Source organism: Meira miltonrushii (assembly GCF_003144205.1).
Source record: "Meira miltonrushii strain MCA 3882 unplaced genomic scaffold FA14scaffold_4, whole genome shotgun sequence".
Classification (NCBI taxonomy): Eukaryota; Fungi; Basidiomycota; class Exobasidiomycetes; order Exobasidiales; family Brachybasidiaceae; genus Meira; species Meira miltonrushii.
This window is the reverse complement of record NW_020289946.1, coordinates 229,552-246,135: the sequence shown is the minus strand read 5'-3', so window position 1 is coordinate 246,135 and position 16,584 is coordinate 229,552. Positions and strand designations below refer to the sequence as shown.

Genomic DNA, 16,584 nt, shown 5'->3' with positions numbered 1-16,584 from the left:
GCTTGCTGTGCATACAACAAACAAACAATTGTTCCTCCTTCTGGTCACAATCACCATCACAAAGATGGCAACCGATCCTTATCATAGCTTTGCGGCTGATTTAAAATCATCATTATCAGCCGCACAAAAGCTTGGATCGGATTATGATAGGATAAAAAGATCAGGTGGAACAGGAGGATCGGAAGAACAGAAGATTTATCAAAGATTACAAGATTCTCTAGAAGCTTTAGAGAATGATATAGGAGATGTACGTGAAAGTGTTCAAATGATCGAAGCAAGAGGACCTGAACGGTTCGGAGTGGATTCAAACGAACTTTCGCGGCGAAAAGCGTTTGTACGAGAATGCGAAAATCAAATACAGGTAAGTATATGCTCGAATACAAGTGTTGGTTTCGTTGTTGCTAATCTTATGCTGCCTCTTTAGAAACTGTCAAAGAACTTTCAATCAGCATCATCAGGTCATAGAAAGACGTACGGAAACAGACAGGACCTAGGCGAAGACGATGAAGATGACGAAGATGCTACGCTTGCGTTTGAGATGGAACAACAACAACAATTGATGCACAAACAAGATAATACGTTGGATATGATCGGAAGCGCCATCACTTCCCTTCGTCGTCAAGCTGGTACGTTGGGACAAGAGATTGGTGAACAAGTAGAAATGATTGGTGCTTTGGACAGTGAAGTGGACCACTCGCAGTCAAAACTCAATCGAGCACTTGGGAAAATGGATGAATTGGTACGAAGGTCAGATGATAGAATGGGCGGATGGTGTGTTTGGCTTTTAATCATCTTATTGATGGTCTTGGCGTTAATCGCATTCATCATCTAAAGGCAACTTTTTGGCATAATTGTATTTCTACTCTGGCAATCAATGGTAACAAGATCAATTGAGAAATAGTGGTATCGATTGAGTGAAGTATGTTTGGTATGATAGATGATGATGAAAACTGACACGAATGATTGGAAATTGCACGCAGATACAAAAGCATGCAAATATGATTATTTTTATTAAATAATTGGAAGACCCTTCAATGAGCCTGTCCATTCAAGACTTGCAATTCAACATTATTGCCCGTTGCCATATGATGAGGAACAACTTGCTGAACGATGATCGGCCCTCCGCTTCCGGACGTATGTCTGGCTTTGTATGCTCTTGCATATTCTTGCGAATCAGAAGGTCCCATTTGCATTCGATCAATGCTTGACGGGTAAGCTGTTTGTCCCACGTATGCATTCGGCGGGATCATGATACCACTAGCTCCAGCTAAAGAAGAAGTTGCACTATTTGCTCCTCCTGTATGTATATTTCCACCACCCGTTCGTGAAGCACCTCCTGTACCCATCTCCGCCAACGGTTGATCGGCCAATGTGAAAGCGACGCTGGATGCTTGTGACGCCGAATCTGCTTCGCCGCCTCCTGCTCGATCTCTTCGGCTATGCTTAAAGTATGATTTTCTCGTTTGTTTCATGTGATCGAATGGTAAAAAGTGCTCTTCCATTTGTCTGTAATCAGGTGAAAGTGCGTTCATATCCCTCTTTTCATCTCGCTTTTTCGCTTTGAGCGGATTATCTTCCAGTAGTAATTCTTCCAGCTCATGTGTAGCGTCAAAGTTCGCTTTCTTGTTATCCGGCTCAAAAGGTGGAATGGCTTCTTTAGCTTCTAGAGCCCGCCAATCGATTCCTGCAAACCATGGATGATTCTTGAAATCTTCAATCCCGTTCCTGCATCCAAGTCGTTTCTTCGTATCCCGCTCCAACAATCCACGAATACAACTTACAGTCTCGGAAGATACAATCGTTTCAACGTTTTCCGGAAAGCTACAACGATCGTTCAAGATTGAATGTGTGAGTGCTGAATTTGTTTTGCCACGATACGGTCTCCGTCCAAATAGCAATTCGTACGCCATCACCCCTAGAGACCACCAATCAACGCTGCTCAAATATCCCCTCTTTGCCAACACTTCGGGTGCCATGTATGCCATACTTCCTGCTACGCTTGTTAGTGGACGTCTATGTGAGAAGTGAACGGCGATATTGAAATCCGTTAGATGTACATGTCCTTTTTCGTCCAGTAAAACGTTGTCTGGCTTCAAATCCCGATGAACGATTTGCAGTCTGTGCAGATAATCCAGTCCAAGTGCCAATTCCGCCACGTAGAACCGAACGACTTCTTCTTTCATATTTCCATTCCTATCCAGATGAAATCGTAAATCTCCACCAAGCATCAAATCCAACACCATAAATAAGTTTTCATCATCTTGGAAGGCATACCGCAGATTGCAAATGAAAGGTGATTCAATCTCTTCCAATAATCTTCTTTCTTGAATGATGTTTGAAACCGCTCGCATTTTGACACATTTTGCTTTATTGATATATTTTAAAGCGTATAAGCTTTTTGTTTGTTTATGTTGAACCACTCTTACTTTTCCAAATGCACCTTTTCCGACCGCTCTAAGCAAATAGAAATGATACAAGTCCACAGGACCATCAAAATCAATCGCTTCTGCCTTGCAACATAGAGCGCCCATCTTTAGGAACACATCAAAGTGTGGTATAGGATGAGAAGGATTGTATGCGACTTTCTTTGCTCTAAGAAGCGGTCGTTGATAAGCAATGAATGTATACGAAGGTTCCCTTTATCTTTCTGATTGTTCGGGGCAATGATGTTCCGCGTGCGGGATAGCGTTTTAGCAATAATTACCGTTGGCTTGTGTTCATGGAGTAGTCGAACAGTGTGTAATGATGATCGTATTGTGTACTTTTTGTCTTGATAAAGTTGTTGATTGTGTGTTTGTGTTTGTGATGGAGTGTTGAATAGGTTGTGTGATAGGAATACACTCATTCACTTTTAGCAGCAGCCTTATTCCGTCTCGCATTTGGGGAAGGAGAGGGATGTGTGTATGGTTAAAATGCGGGCAAATAACGCGTCTCTTTAGTCAATTGTCTTTATTCAAGGCACGCCGCACCAGCAGGCAGAAGATGATACTTGCTTGTGTTCTTAACATTCGTTGAGCTTTTTTAGCGTGACCAACATACATCATACCCTTCCCCCAGAATTCAAATCCCGTCCTTACTTTCATTACTATACTAACAAATTCAATGCTCAATAAAGTATATCTCATCATCATACAAGTATAGCCAAGAATGCTTAAGCCAACTGAACTCATACCAGTCTTCCGCGGAGAGATGGACTACATTCTTTAGAACACTGCGGATCAATTGCGGGGTGCCGGTCAGTGGATTGTGATTACAAGCATACATCTGAATACATCATTGAGCCTTGTTGCGACTCCGTTCGTATGTATGAGGGGTGCTCATTCCCGAGTGACGTTCATCCTACAAGCGAGAATATCAGAGGAATAAAATGGGGTGGGGGGCGAATGAAAGCGGAACAACAGCGAAAGACATGAACATTCAATACCAGTATTATCAGGTATGAATGGAAAAGAAGAACGATTTTGGTAATCCTTGATTAAAGTTGGATAAGTTGAATCAAGCCATTCACCTTATGTTCTGCACTGTTCTACACCAGCTTTACCTTGAGGTTGAAGAATATTCGGGCACTTGTCATTCCATTGCACTATCCCGTCTTGGCCTTTTTAGACGATGATCCTATTCGATGATTAATTGATGGCATTCGTCCAGCCATGCGTTCCTTTAGCTGTTGTCTGAACATACTCTCCGAAAGAGTCTCACGAACTGAGGGTGGAAAATCCTTGGTCATCTCATCAGGAATTCTGGACAGTACCTTTCCCGTCTTAAAAGGTTTGTTTAGAACTTCTTGGCGTGCTGCTTTTCCTAGGATTTCGTGATGTTCACTACTTTTCAGAGCATCTTCATCTGTTCTGTAAGGAACCGGATAACCTTTTGAACCTTAAAGCGGTGGAGGTCTTTCTCCATTCACAGGAGCAGAGTGAGTGGTTGTATGACAATAAGACAACATCGCAATTAACAGGAGAATTTGAGAAGACATCGTGGCAAAATACACAGCTGAGGGTAAAAAGATAAAGCTGTCTATCTCATAGCCAAGCTGTACTGTATGGCATAATTCTATACAACGAGAACGATCAAGGCAGCTCAATCATGAAAAGAAGAAAGATAACATCGAAAAGCCTTATTCACCGTAGAGAGGAGAAGAAGTGAATTTAAAACAATAGGAAAATTGATTATAGAATTGCCAGAAGAGGAACCAATGCAAGCTGAAGATAGTTAAGCGTGCCAACGCCCAGTATTGAGAAATGTAAACATTAAATTGTGCTTATAAATGAAGAAGAAAGACTGACTCGGCAATTTGCCACTCGTTGAGTATAAATTTAGAAAGGTGGACTAGTTCCTCATAATCTGGCCTGTAGGTCTATTTTGGACTTGAGGATCATTGTTGCGACTTCTCTTTGGACTGACGCTTAATAGCCTTAACCTGACTTGACAAACTTGCGTGAAGATTATCAGTCTCTTTCTTTGTCAGAGGTGCTGAAGCAGTGAACTTTCTTTTTTTAGGATCAAATCGGCGTACTTCTACATCACCGCCAGCGTTGTTAGACGATTTAGCTTTAAAATTGCTTGGGTGCGGCTCATATGTACTTCCCAGATAAGCTTCATGGAATGGAACGCTGAGATGACCTTCCATCTCGGCATGAGTCATAGGACGCCTAGTGGTTGTTACCTTTCCTGTATTTAAATCTACACGAGAATCCTCATGGTATAAGCCTACTTTCCGGCCATCGTGAATCTCTCTATTCTTCAAAGCATCTCCAATTGTTTTGGGAGGAACTGGATGACCTTTTGAAGCCTGAAGTGGTGGAGGCCTTTTGCCATTGATAGGAGCAGAGTGAGTAACCGTAAGACAACAAATCAAAATCGTAATGAACAGGAGAATTTGAGAAGGCATTTCGATAAATCAGCTTGCTGAAAAAAAAGGAGAGTGTACACATCAATTCTTTTGCTTTTAAACCTTTCGTCAACGGGTCTGGTGCTATTGCATTTCATTCCTGTTAAAAAATCGCCCCCGATGTATGAGACCCGAAGCTATTCAATTGTTATTGTTCGGACTTTAATTTTTGGTATCGATTTGTCCCTCTCATCGATTTTCAGCCATGCTGTAATGTACGCCGAAATGCAGTATAAAGAGATTGATGGGGGTAAATTTCAGCCACGGAGAAAGACAATTGGTGAGAGTACACGAACTTGCAAGATTGGGAGCGAAGGTTGGTCTATATTTTCAGAAAATTGATAAGCATGAAGTCTCCAGAATTGAAGTTTTGGCTCATCTTGAGGCTTTAAAATAATCTTGCTTTAAAACTTGATTGAATTCGGTCAATGATTTGCTGATTTCGCTTGTTTGAAGAATGTGTTGGAATGAAAGGGCGGCTATTGAGTGTCACTTTTTTACCACCGATGCCACTTCCCTTGATCCTGGACGTGTGGGTTGGCTTCTCTGGTTCGGCAACTGTATTACCTACCATTGCACCGATTCTTTTGCTGTCAGGTTGAACCTTCCTTGTATGAGCCTTTGGTGGCAAATCACCTACGCCTGGGCTGTTCTCATAACTGACTGGAGCTCCATCTGTCAAGAACAAATTGAGAAAATAGACTGAAAATAATGACAAGAAAGTCTTGTGGAGTAAAACCATCTTAGCCGGCGTCTACAAAACCTAAAAGGATGATGGTAGTTTGTAAGTTCTCATTCTTTTGTGTATGTACTGCTTTTTATCAGGTCAGCCACACGCTAAGGCACCGCTGCTTCACTCGCAACTAACGATAGTACCGTGAGGTTCGCCAATTCGTATACAAACTTCAAGCTCTTCAACATGCACTTATGTGTATCAGCACCAAATGCGACTTAAACATGCCCCGGAACGTAAATTTTGTCAAGTCCTGCCGTATGCAACGTCCACTAATGTAGACATATATATCACTTAACTGATACGAAAAAGTAACTTAAACTTCATACACGCTTTAACATAGAACATATACTCTGTAAGCTCTAAGATGTTCGTTCCAGCTTTATCATTTATCCTCGTCTTTATTGCTTCAAATATTGGCAGCAGTATTCAAATTGCCACTGACGGGAAGGTAGAAACGCTGCCAACCTTACCAAAAGACACGCATTCTGCTGAGAATTTGCAATCTTCTTCAGCTACACATTCAACAAATACAATGCTGGAGAAGTTTTCCTCGATGTCTATTTCTCCGAAGCACAAGCAATTAATACCTAAAGAGAGTGGTAACAAGAATGAAGTTGATCATTTCTATCAACAAGCCACCCGTTTAAAATCATCGGGAAAGGCTCCTGTTCGTAAACTAAAGCGTCTAGGCAAGATCCGTCTGGAGAAACAACATGGTCTAAGTCCCTATGCACGACCGGGTAATTGAATTAGCCATCAAAATAGCGGTGTATGCCTAAATAGCTGCTCTATAGATGTTTCTGTTTCTTGATAATTGGCCCTTCTTTCTTTTATGCCTTTGAATGTTTTCCTCATTTGACATGTTTCATGTGTTACTCAGTAAATTTTACGAGATACATTCAATCTTAATAAAGCACAATCATAATTATGTGTATATTGGAGTCACCCTTTGCTTGAATCGACTTGTGGGATTAGAGTAGGGGAACATAAATTCTTTTTAACTTTTCTCAGCAAAGTATCGGGGCCACATGATCCGGTGTAGGGTTAGTTTGAGGATGCGAGGGTTTAAAACTTGTCCTGAAAAGTGACTTCCGGAACATTTGTACATCAGAGGATATCTTTGACTCGCACTGACTCGTCCATTTGCAATATGCAACGTACTGAACGTTTCATTTCAACGCTATAATAGTACACCAATCGGTTCGATTTACAGCACAGCATCTGGCATTGCCTTCTTTAGAGCAAGATTCAAGAATCAAAAGAAACGTGTAATGTAAAGAGGGAAAAAGAGTGTGTACTTTTAGTATAACGATACACTTATTCTAAGTAAGCTAATAATAGAAACCAGAGACCATCATTCTATTTGCTATAACTGATAAGCATATCGAAGGGGAGTGGTTGAATTTCCTTTCCCAGTGAGCTTCAGGGCTAGACCATTGTGTTGACACCGGATTGCGGTTACAAATACATAAGAAAAAACGACTCGAGCTGATAAAAGCCCAGGTGTGCTTTCCGGGCCGTATATGCTGAAGATATTTTGACTTGAATTCATCACTCTTCAAGAACTTGCCAAACCTCGTTTCACAGCTTTTACGATACGCTGACGGGTGAAAGTACAACACCGCACATAGCAACACTTTGTTAGAACAGGACGCCCCTTTAATTATGTTCAAGCTCCTTCAAACCTGCCTGTGTCTAGGCTGTAAAATTCGACTCTATATGATAGTTTCAAAGGGAGAAAGATTACAGCTGTAAAGAAGGTAACCTAAAGGTATAAAACGAGGAAATTTTCGTTACAAAGATTTTCTCTCTCCTCATTAACACTCATTTTGGTTTGTTTCTAGATGAAGAACCTTTCCTACTTTTTCATTGCTTCTCTAATGTCTTCTTTGTTCAGCTTGACCTTGCAAGCTGGGGTGGAAACAGGCGTGAATCACTTAGCGGCATCCTCACCTCCAAGTTCTCCCAAAACTCCTCCTAAAAGTCATGGTAAAGGAATCAATGTTAATGAACAAGTGAGTGGTGGTATGACTTCCAATCCAAAGGCCTCAATGCATATACATACACAAGAGAGCTCTCATGATAAAAAGAAGGCAGACTTGAATTCTGGTTCAGGAGCAAACGAAGTCGCAAAAAGAAAAAAAGCCAGGCAAGACCACATAGGAAGAGTTACAAATCGTGATCCCAGTTATTATACAAGTCGTGAACCCAGTTATTCTAGACGCCGACACTGATTATGGAAATACAAAGCCAATTTGATTGATGCAGACTAGTTCTGTATCTACTACAATCAAGAAAAGGTAAAGCCAGCATTCTTCGCTATGTTGATCAGGCGCCTTTTCAAGCCTTTCTTTTCTTCCGTTTCTTTTTTGTCTTCTTTCTCACGTCCTCTTTCTTCAACTTATTTTGTCCACTTCGGTACTACTCACCATTCTCGACTATATTGATTATATGTCATGTATCCACCCTATCCTTCTAAATTCTTATGACATTCACCCCTATTGATGATCATGAACAGAATTGATGAATGGCAAAGGTCATGGGGCAATCCAATAGTGATATGCAGAGACACAATGTATATTTTAGTCATAGAAGCTGACAGAATTGGTGTCATTTAGCGAAACACGAAGCTGGAAACGCAAATTTACGTCCCGATACTATGCTGTTACCACCTCCTACGTACCTCAAATTGAGCGTAATTATATCTCTTGATCTTTACAATCATGTATGCAGCTTGTGTAAATGCAGTGCTATGCGTTAGGATTTGCATTTTTCGGGGAGAAATGGCTATGAAGATGTAAGTTATTAAGTATACATGAACTGCCTGAACAAAATTCCGATTTCGAATACATGGTATATAAACAGTTCATCTAACAAGATTTTTCCTCCCCCCAACATACAAGTGATTTCAACCCGCCAGGAAATTTCCAGCCATGAGTATCCTCGCTTACTCCTCAATTGTGATCTTCTTCACTGCCTTTGTCAACTTGAGCTTGCAAGTCAAAACTTATAGAGGAAAGGTATCTCTATCCTATCAGCCATCAGAAAGTCTATCTGAGGCTTCTCCTTCGCTTAGTCGCTTATCCGAACCTATCTTAGGTGCTTCACCCTCAGCTAAAGTACCGAAAGTCTATAGAGCAAGCGACACGCAGCATGATCATTCTTCAATTGAACGTACTTCGCCGACTTTGCCGGTAGCCGAAGGTGATAAGAATGGTGACACAATGAAAGCCAGTGAATCTCGTCGGCTATCAACGAAACCAAAGAAATTTCGTCGACCATCAACCAAGCCAGAAAAGGAACATTATATCGAAGAATACAGATATAATCCATACCTTAAAAAACATCAATCTACTATGATTAAGCAAACGCCGAAGCAGCATAGGGAGTGGAAAAGAAGGTTTGATAGAGTCAGAGCCAAGAAAGACCACGTAAAGAAAGTTACAAGTTTAGATCCCGGGAAATAAAGTCGATCTAAGAGACACAACTGATGGTATATAAACAAAGTATATCTGATTGATGTAGACTGCTTCTATATTCTATCTTCTACGATTAAAAACAAGTTAAGCCAGCTCTCTTTGCTCTCTTGATCGGGCGGCTCTTCAAGCTCTTTCTTTCTTTTCCTGTTTTGTTTTCCGTCTTTTTTCTTTATTTAATTGCACTTCCTCTTTTCCCCTCTTTACATCTATATTTTTTTTCATCTACCAGCTTCGACTCTATAGAATCTTCATCATATATTTTCCTTATCCCGTCAAAATATATACTCTAAGACCTTTTTGATCAAAGATAAAACAAAGAAACGGGATAGCGCGAGTAGAAGACATACTGAAGACTTGCTAAACGGATAATTTAATAAAGAGAATAGGGTCGGAAGAGCTGAAAAATACAATTTGTATACTTTCATTATAGATCACTTTCTCCACGAACATATGAAATTTTCACCATGACCATCATACAAATCTGTTCTAGCGATCATGAAAAGTCCGAATAGCCAATGCCATATACGCTATATTCTGGGTGGAAGTGATGATTTTCACGATATGCAAACAGTACATGTCACAACGAGCTGTTCTCTTTTGAATACGTTTGTTACTTTTGCTGATTTTTGATCATGCGCACGCCTCTGCGTACGCCATCAAAACGATACAGCCTTTCGGGTCTTTATCAAAATTGACGTCAGTTTTACAGGAAGAAAGAGAATTATTACATCAAAGAAGCCCATCGTCAATTTGCCGAACATTATACTGGAATTGAAAAGAAGTCAACAGGAAGCCTTAAACATTGAATGGTTGTTTTGCTTATATAATTTGTTCACCTCATGACGTATGCAGGGAGCTGCCGTTATTCTTGCCAATTGCATTTACACGCATGCGGCTAGTGTGACTTGTCTAGCCGCATGCGCACGCAGAGATGCCGGGTAAGATTCCTATAAGCCATGTTCCTTACAAAAAAAGGCTTCCATCACTCAGGTTCATGAACGCTAATGATCAATTTAGCGTTAATTAAAAAATAACACTAAATAACCAGCCAACCAGCCAGAAAAGCCACGTCGGAGGCTTTTTGCTCCCTGTTGTTCACCTGGCCAGCCAACTTAGGGTTAGGATATATAGGATTATATCCTAACCCTAAGTTGGATTTCAAAGCTTTCACAATCAATTAACATCCAATGCCAAGCAAGAGGTCAATTCATTCAAGGGCCGTGCAAGCCGTTATTCCATGGCCGAAGAGCCGTTATGATGACGACGATGACTTTCTAGGCTGTGTCTTTATGGCAACTACAATCAGCCAGAAGTGATGACCTCCTATAACAATAATCTCGTCCGGCAAGAGTGAGAACAATCATCTTTGTGTGTGATAGTTGCCGATTTTATGGAAGATCAATTCCGTATGCCAAAAATGGCAACGATAAAAGCATCCTAAGCATAAAAAAGTAGGGGCTACTTGATTCAACCTCCTGGCTCCGATGCATAGAAAAATAAAAAGTTAAAGTTTAATCAAAAAAAGAAAAGGCTACTTTGCCCTACCCTGCACAGCGCCGCGCCGAGTATCTGATGCATTTTACTGCACACCGCTCAGGCAAATCGACATACAATCAAACGCGCCCGTTACTGAATCTTGCATGGAATTACAGAGAGGCACATCACTTTCTCCTTCCCGCATTATTTGCAACAATGTCAGGATTAAAAATAGACAAAGAAGACATACTCGAAAAGCAGTGTAAAGATTCGGCAGAATTATGCCTTGTTTGATTGTTCAGATCGGCCATATACTTTGATGAGATTAATATTATATGATAAGATCAGGTACGATCACCTTGACAGGCACCCTTTTGATCAACGAGGCGGAGGATGAAATGATTAAAACGGATGAATTGATGTAATTGCCGCTAGAGCCTGGGAAAGTGTGATTTAACAGAGGTAAAGTGCTTCAAGTCAGTAATTCGCCTTACGCATTATTTTCGGGACAATGCAAGTAAGCTTCTGGCTTTTTATTTTTGCTTTGCTTTTTACACTGCAGTTGAACGCGTTCAAATGTCAGCCGCATTGGCAATTGTGGAATGGGGATTAGATCACTAGCGCACATTTGCGTTATCCTGCATAACAATCAATCCGGCACAAAGGCAGTGTTTACCAAAAAAACCAACACTTAAATGTCAAATTCTTGTTCGATCGATTGGCCGTTTGTCTGTACCTTGCAAGTGTTGGACTGAGAAAGTGCATTCGATGGATAAAGTCTGCCGTCCTAAGAGCAATACGATTTGATGAATATCACTTTCATTCTCCTCACTTCATCTTTCTCTCTCTTCTTGTCAACTGTATTATTTCGAAAGAGAACAAAAAGCATTTATAACGACCACCTCTTCTCATTCTTCCTCTCGACTTCATTCTTCACCCGTAAAATCGATTACGTTTCTCAAAATAGATTCATTTCTCCGAAATTAATCAATCCAGCTCCGGTCAAACGAAAAAAAACACGACCCTGTATTTGATAGTAAGAATCAGCACAAACTCTAATCAATCAGTAACGATCGAGCATTCAATTAGCGTCTTGCAATAATCGAAAAGGCACCGTCAACGTTCGGCATCTTACTTGTGATAAAGGAACAGTACCCCGGTCGCGTGAGGAGCATAGCAGGTACTCATATCTCTGTCTCTCAAATTAATCTTCGCTTCCGCTACGACCTCCGTAATTACGTATAACAATCAATCAAAAGCCTTACTACACAGTGCTTGGACAGCCTCAGCAACACCACCCTCTTAAATTTCATTCAAGCGCGCCAAATCAAAATACGCTTTGGCCTTCAACTGGGCGTCGTGGTGCTTTTGTCGATTGATTGTCCGAAATTATCTGCATAACAGCGATCCGTTCGCTCTCAAAGGAGTGTAGTGTGTGGCACACTGAAAGGATCTTCTGTGCTCTGGATCAGGGGACTTTTCAAAAGGATCATTCTAATTCTTCAACCTAGCGTTTTATTGTGATTGACTAAAGTTGAATGAAAAACAAAATTGATATTCAACAATAAAAAGGATAAACAAACAATCAATCATTTCTACTTCATTCCGTACATTTCCAACAACGACGGAAGCCGCGATTAGTGTGGAGCATCGTTTCATTCAAACACGTTTCTTCTCCTGTGTTTCCATTACGGGGCGAAAAAGTCTTTTTTTTCCTCTTTACAACTCTCTCTTAATTTCCCGTAGGGGGTCGCATACAATCACACTCGTCTGGGGCGACTGACACAAAGGGGAGATTGATCTTGCTTCAATTGTTCAGACTGTGCCCTGATCTAAGGACAAAAATTTTGACAGCACTGCAAAAATAGTAACGCAATAATTCATTATACTGTCGACTTCCTGTTTCAGCAACCACCACCATCTTCTTGACTTTCGTTCATTACGATGGCTTCCGTTGCCTTGCACCCTTTGGCATCGAGATCAGGTGCCCAAACATCAACAATTGTTTCAGTAGACGTGCAGCCTGACAAGACACCAACATTATCCAGTAGTGCACCTCAAATTCATGACTCTGAACATGATAGCTTGTTCGGATCATGCACCACGGATAGAGCCTCTTCACCACATCCGTTCACAACCGATGATGATGACAATAGATTGCAAAACAATAATGGGATAGAATGGGGATTACATCATTCAGATATCGAGAAGTATCCTATTCTGGATGGACAGTATGATGATGAACAAGATCAATCTACTAGCAATCCTCCTCCCATTCGCGCAATGAGTGCTGGTCAATTTGAAGAATTACAACGACAATACGTTGAATTGGACGTTCCTCATTCTGTCGTCTTTCCTTTTTTGCATGGAGTCGATGGAGATAATCAAGCTCAATGCGCATTCTTTCGTGCTCCTATGACTGGTCAACCTACTCCTCTTTATCGCGGCTTGACAATCGTTCGAGCAGATATGCCTCAACAACGAAAGCGAACATCATCATCCGCTTCAAAGCTCTCTATGATGTCTTCTCAACAGAATCATCGTTCGCGTGCAGGATCATTGATCAGCTCAAACTTCAGCGCAGATAGCACCAGCAGCGATGAAGATGACGATTTCGATTTGGAAGATGATTTGGCATTGATCGATCATCAATCATCCATTCCTGCATCTAATTCGACTTCGTCTGGCTCATCAGCCGCTTCTGAATCGCATGCATCTTCACTGTTCTCATTTGCAGGAAGTGAAGTGACGATGAATACGCAAGTGGACTCGGATTCTTACAAGGCCACAGAAGCAGCTGCCAATCATGCGCGCGAACATCGCCAGCGAAAGCGTTCTTTACGCAATTCCGGTGCATCAAACGTATGCAGCCGATCTCCACCGATCGTTGAAGCACAGCCTGGACATAGCTTTTTGGCTTCTTCAGTTTATCCAAATGACATTATCAATCCTCCTTTGGTTGCTAATTTGGTTAGCAATAGCTTGGACGTTGCACGTCAATGCCAAGTGATCCAGGATGAAAGATGTATCGTAAAGGGAGCAACCTTCATGCGTCCTCGCCAAGCCGATGGAATCTCTTTGCGAAACTTCAAAACACAATGCGCAAAGTATGCCACGATTTCGGATATCGTCGTCTATTGCCCGGCAGGATTACATGAAGGTGCTCTGAACTTTGCCAATTGGATTCGTCAAGCACAAGAGACTTGCTATCAAGATCGCATCGAACGTGGCCTCGGTAGCCTTCGCTATAATGTTTTTGTCATCACTGATTCATTCGATGTATTCGAGCGTCAATATCCTCATCTCGTTTCTGTTGACGGAAGCGGCTTTTCGCGTCAACGAGTTGACTTTGTCGATCGGGAAAGGGAAGAAATGCAACGATTCACAGAAGCATCCGAGATTGATGAAAACGTATTTATGGGTTGCACTGCCAATGTGCCTTTCGCCGTGGACGAATACGAAGGCTCATCTCTCTCGTTGGATTCCTACTTGCCACATGAAGTCAATCCACATGCATTCTCCGTCTGCATTGAAACTGCTGAGCATGGTGAATTGCCAAGCCAAAGTCGATTGGCACATGCGTCTTACTACCTTGATGCATTCGAAGCGTCTACATTGCACGACTTGAGTGAGTTCAATGGAGACAGCGATGATGGTGAAGACGCAGAACGACCTTCACTTGGGCCCACAGGTTGGAACCCAGCTCAAGCACGTTCAGAATCCCGCAAGCGCGACTCACAGCAGCAACGACAACAGCAAGTCTTGTGTCCAGCACCATCAAACATTGTTCACCTGCGCGGATTGGGATCTGGATCAGCATTTGAAGATGAAGACGCAGAACAAGATGCGATTGATGACGTAGTCAACATGATCAGTTGGATCTACAAGCAAGCCATGCCACCAACAAAGAGTCCATCACCATCTTCTTCTTTCTGGCGACCACGTCAAGGCACATATGCCAATGGTGAAAGACATCAACAACAGATGCCAAGAAGAATTCTCTTGCATTGCAGCGATGGGTATACAGATTCATCTATCTTGGGTCTGGCATATCTGATGTATGCTCGCAATTTGACATTGGCAGAGGCATATTTGGATCTACAAACTCGATGCAATCGCTGCTTCTTCGTGTATGCGCGTGATGTGCCATTCTTGCAAAAATTGGAAAAACGATTTGCTGCAATGGAGCATCACGCCAAAGCTGCAGCTGCAGAAAAACAACGCAATTCATGGGGTTACTCTGAAGAACGTCAATCATCTCGTAAAGCAAGCAATGGTGTGATCGCTCATCGACGTGATCAATCCGAAACGGCTGCAAGCGTGTTGGAACAAAGCGTTTGGGCACGTGGTTTGGCTGCTGCAACAGGTTTGATGACTGGTGGAAATGCTTTGGCCGGTCAAGGTTCTCATGGCAAACGCAGTACAGAGATGACAAGAACCACAACGCCAACTCCACGTCGTAGTACACCTACGCCTCAATCACCACACCGTGAAATCCGTAAAGATCATTCCTGGTTCACAAATCCACACTTTCAAGGTTCATTCCCTTCGCGTATTTTGCCATTCTTATATCTTGGCAATCTGTCCCATGCGATGAATCCGGGTATGTTGCATGCATTGGGCATCACACATGTAGTTTCTGTCGGAGAAAGTGCGCTCATCCCGCCTTCATTGGAGGAGAATTTGGAAAATGCAGCAAAGGCGCACAAACGTAATTCTTCATCTACATCTTCTATCAGCAACCGTATGGCGTCCAACACACTTCGAACATCAAAACGCCGCAGTGGTGGTACTGGCCAGGAGCACAAGACTTTATGGGAAGAAGAACGCATGGGTCGCATCAAGGTGTTGGATCTGAAAGGTGTTTCGGATGATGGTATCGATTCTTTACGTCCACATTTAAATCGTGCTGTTGAATTCATTGAGCAAGCTCGATTGGAAGGCGGAAAGGTGTTGGTCCATTGTCGTGTTGGCGTAAGCAGAAGCGCAACTGTTTGCATTGCTTATGCGATGGCCCATTGCGATCTGAGCATGATTGAAAGTTTCTTGCTTGTTCGTAGCAGAAGAATGAACGTCTTGACTCAACCAACCTTACTATTCGTTTGGGAATTACGTGGATTTGAAGCACATCTAACAAAACTCAAGCGTCAAAGAGCAAATTCGCCAAATCGCGCAATCGCCCACCACCTTCCTGCCAGCCATGATGATGATGAAATGATGAACGATGCGGATGATGCATTCTCTTTGGCAGCTCTTTCGCTTTCTTCTGGGGATATGAGCCATGATCAAGATTTCAGTCGTAAATTCAGCTTCCGTTCTGCATCTGAACCAGTACAACTTGAACAACATCCTTCGCTTTTAAACCTAACTTCTCGTCAAAGCATCTTCTTTGATGAAGATTTAAAGGTGGATATCGGTGCGGGTGCAGGATCCGTTTATGGTTTCCAAGTTCGTAACGTTGCTGAAAAGCCATTCAATTCTGGATCGCTTACTCGATTGGACCATCGTTCAGCCAAATTGACCCATGGCTGTTTCTGCAAATTGTTGAGCGAACTTAATCAACGTTACATGGTCAATTAGTGGGACAGCGATCCCCTAATTCACAACCTCCTTTTCTTTTTCTTTTGGTTTTTTCCTTCTGGTCACACAATCTGTATATTTTTTATTCGTGTCACTCATCAAAGCACAAACATACTCACACACACAAGCAGCAACGGTACACATAATGTTTTATATTCAGACTCTAATGATTTCTCTTTTCCAGATCTTTCTCGATTTTATCTTTTGTATATTCTCATAGCATCATCATCATTACCTTTCTCTGATTTTCCCCTTGTTGTCTACCCTTCACTTTTTCAGCATTTCAATAGTCACCTTATTCAGCATATTTTTCACGAAATTTCATCAATTCTGTTCATGATCATCAATTGGGGTGAATGTTATAAGCTTTAGAAGGATAGGATGGGTACATTGGCAAGGTACACTCGGTAGAGTCGAGAATG

At 41.9% G+C, this 16,584-nt stretch overlaps 8 protein-coding genes across 8 annotated transcripts; 5 read left to right on the top strand and 3 right to left on the bottom strand.

The window, feature by feature from the left end:
- Window positions 1-7: 7 nt before the first annotated feature.
- On the top strand, window positions 8-1,311 carry FA14DRAFT_161905 (uncharacterized protein). The gene is made up of 2 exons (XM_025499335.1): window positions 8-361; window positions 425-1,311. The coding sequence occupies exons 1-2, from the start codon at window positions 65-67 to the stop codon at window positions 830-832; spliced, it is 705 nt and encodes a 234-aa protein (XP_025352796.1). The 5' UTR covers window positions 8-64; the 3' UTR covers window positions 833-1,311.
- On the bottom strand, window positions 1,032-2,871 carry FA14DRAFT_168668 (kinase-like protein; the record flags this gene model as incomplete). The annotated part of the gene is made up of 2 exons (XM_025500152.1): window positions 1,334-2,871; window positions 1,032-1,297 (listed from the first exon to the last, which is right to left on the bottom strand). Exons 1-2 carry the CDS (start codon window positions 2,529-2,531, stop codon window positions 1,032-1,034), a joined length of 1,464 nt encoding a protein of 487 aa, XP_025352795.1. The 5' UTR covers window positions 2,532-2,871.
- A 1,504-nt stretch (window positions 2,872-4,375) lies between these two features.
- On the bottom strand, window positions 4,376-4,891 carry FA14DRAFT_181179 (uncharacterized protein; the record flags this gene model as incomplete). The annotated part of the gene is made up of 1 exon (XM_025501070.1): window positions 4,376-4,891. The coding sequence occupies one exon, from the start codon at window positions 4,889-4,891 to the stop codon at window positions 4,376-4,378; it is 516 nt and encodes a 171-aa protein (XP_025352794.1).
- A 194-nt stretch (window positions 4,892-5,085) lies between these two features.
- On the bottom strand, window positions 5,086-5,665 carry FA14DRAFT_74650 (uncharacterized protein). The gene has a single exon (XM_025502814.1). It carries the CDS (start codon window positions 5,631-5,633, stop codon window positions 5,280-5,282), a length of 354 nt encoding a protein of 117 aa, XP_025352793.1. The 5' UTR covers window positions 5,634-5,665; the 3' UTR covers window positions 5,086-5,279.
- A 326-nt stretch (window positions 5,666-5,991) lies between these two features.
- On the top strand, window positions 5,992-6,375 carry FA14DRAFT_157206 (uncharacterized protein; the record flags this gene model as incomplete). The annotated part of the gene is made up of 1 exon (XM_025497884.1): window positions 5,992-6,375. The coding sequence occupies one exon, from the start codon at window positions 5,992-5,994 to the stop codon at window positions 6,373-6,375; it is 384 nt and encodes a 127-aa protein (XP_025352792.1).
- A 1,132-nt stretch (window positions 6,376-7,507) lies between these two features.
- Window positions 7,508-7,861, top strand: FA14DRAFT_181177 (uncharacterized protein; the record flags this gene model as incomplete). The annotated part of the gene is made up of 1 exon (XM_025501069.1): window positions 7,508-7,861. One exon carries the CDS (start codon window positions 7,508-7,510, stop codon window positions 7,859-7,861), a length of 354 nt encoding a protein of 117 aa, XP_025352791.1.
- A 699-nt stretch (window positions 7,862-8,560) lies between these two features.
- On the top strand, window positions 8,561-9,094 carry FA14DRAFT_157205 (uncharacterized protein; the record flags this gene model as incomplete). The annotated part of the gene is made up of 1 exon (XM_025497883.1): window positions 8,561-9,094. One exon carries the CDS (start codon window positions 8,561-8,563, stop codon window positions 9,092-9,094), a length of 534 nt encoding a protein of 177 aa, XP_025352790.1.
- A 2,977-nt stretch (window positions 9,095-12,071) lies between these two features.
- Window positions 12,072-16,540, top strand: FA14DRAFT_74626 (uncharacterized protein). The gene has a single exon (XM_025502813.1). It carries the CDS (start codon window positions 12,527-12,529, stop codon window positions 16,160-16,162), a length of 3,636 nt encoding a protein of 1,211 aa, XP_025352789.1. The 5' UTR covers window positions 12,072-12,526; the 3' UTR covers window positions 16,163-16,540.
- Window positions 16,541-16,584: the final 44 nt, after the last annotated feature.

Bases quoted from the DNA above. Each gene is read 5' to 3' on its own strand.
- FA14DRAFT_161905 (XM_025499335.1), top strand. From the start codon at position 65: ATGGCAACCGATCCTTATCATAGCTTTGCGGCTGATTTAAAATCATCA. The intron at 362-424 runs GTAAGTATATGC...CTGCCTCTTTAG, and splicing joins AATGCGAAAATCAAATACAG to AAACTGTCAAAGAACTTTCA.
- FA14DRAFT_74626 (XM_025502813.1), top strand. From the start codon at position 12,527: ATGGCTTCCGTTGCCTTGCACCCTTTGGCATCGAGATCAGGTGCCCAA.
- FA14DRAFT_74650 (XM_025502814.1), bottom strand. From the start codon at position 5,633: ATGGTTTTACTCCACAAGACTTTCTTGTCATTATTTTCAGTCTATTTT.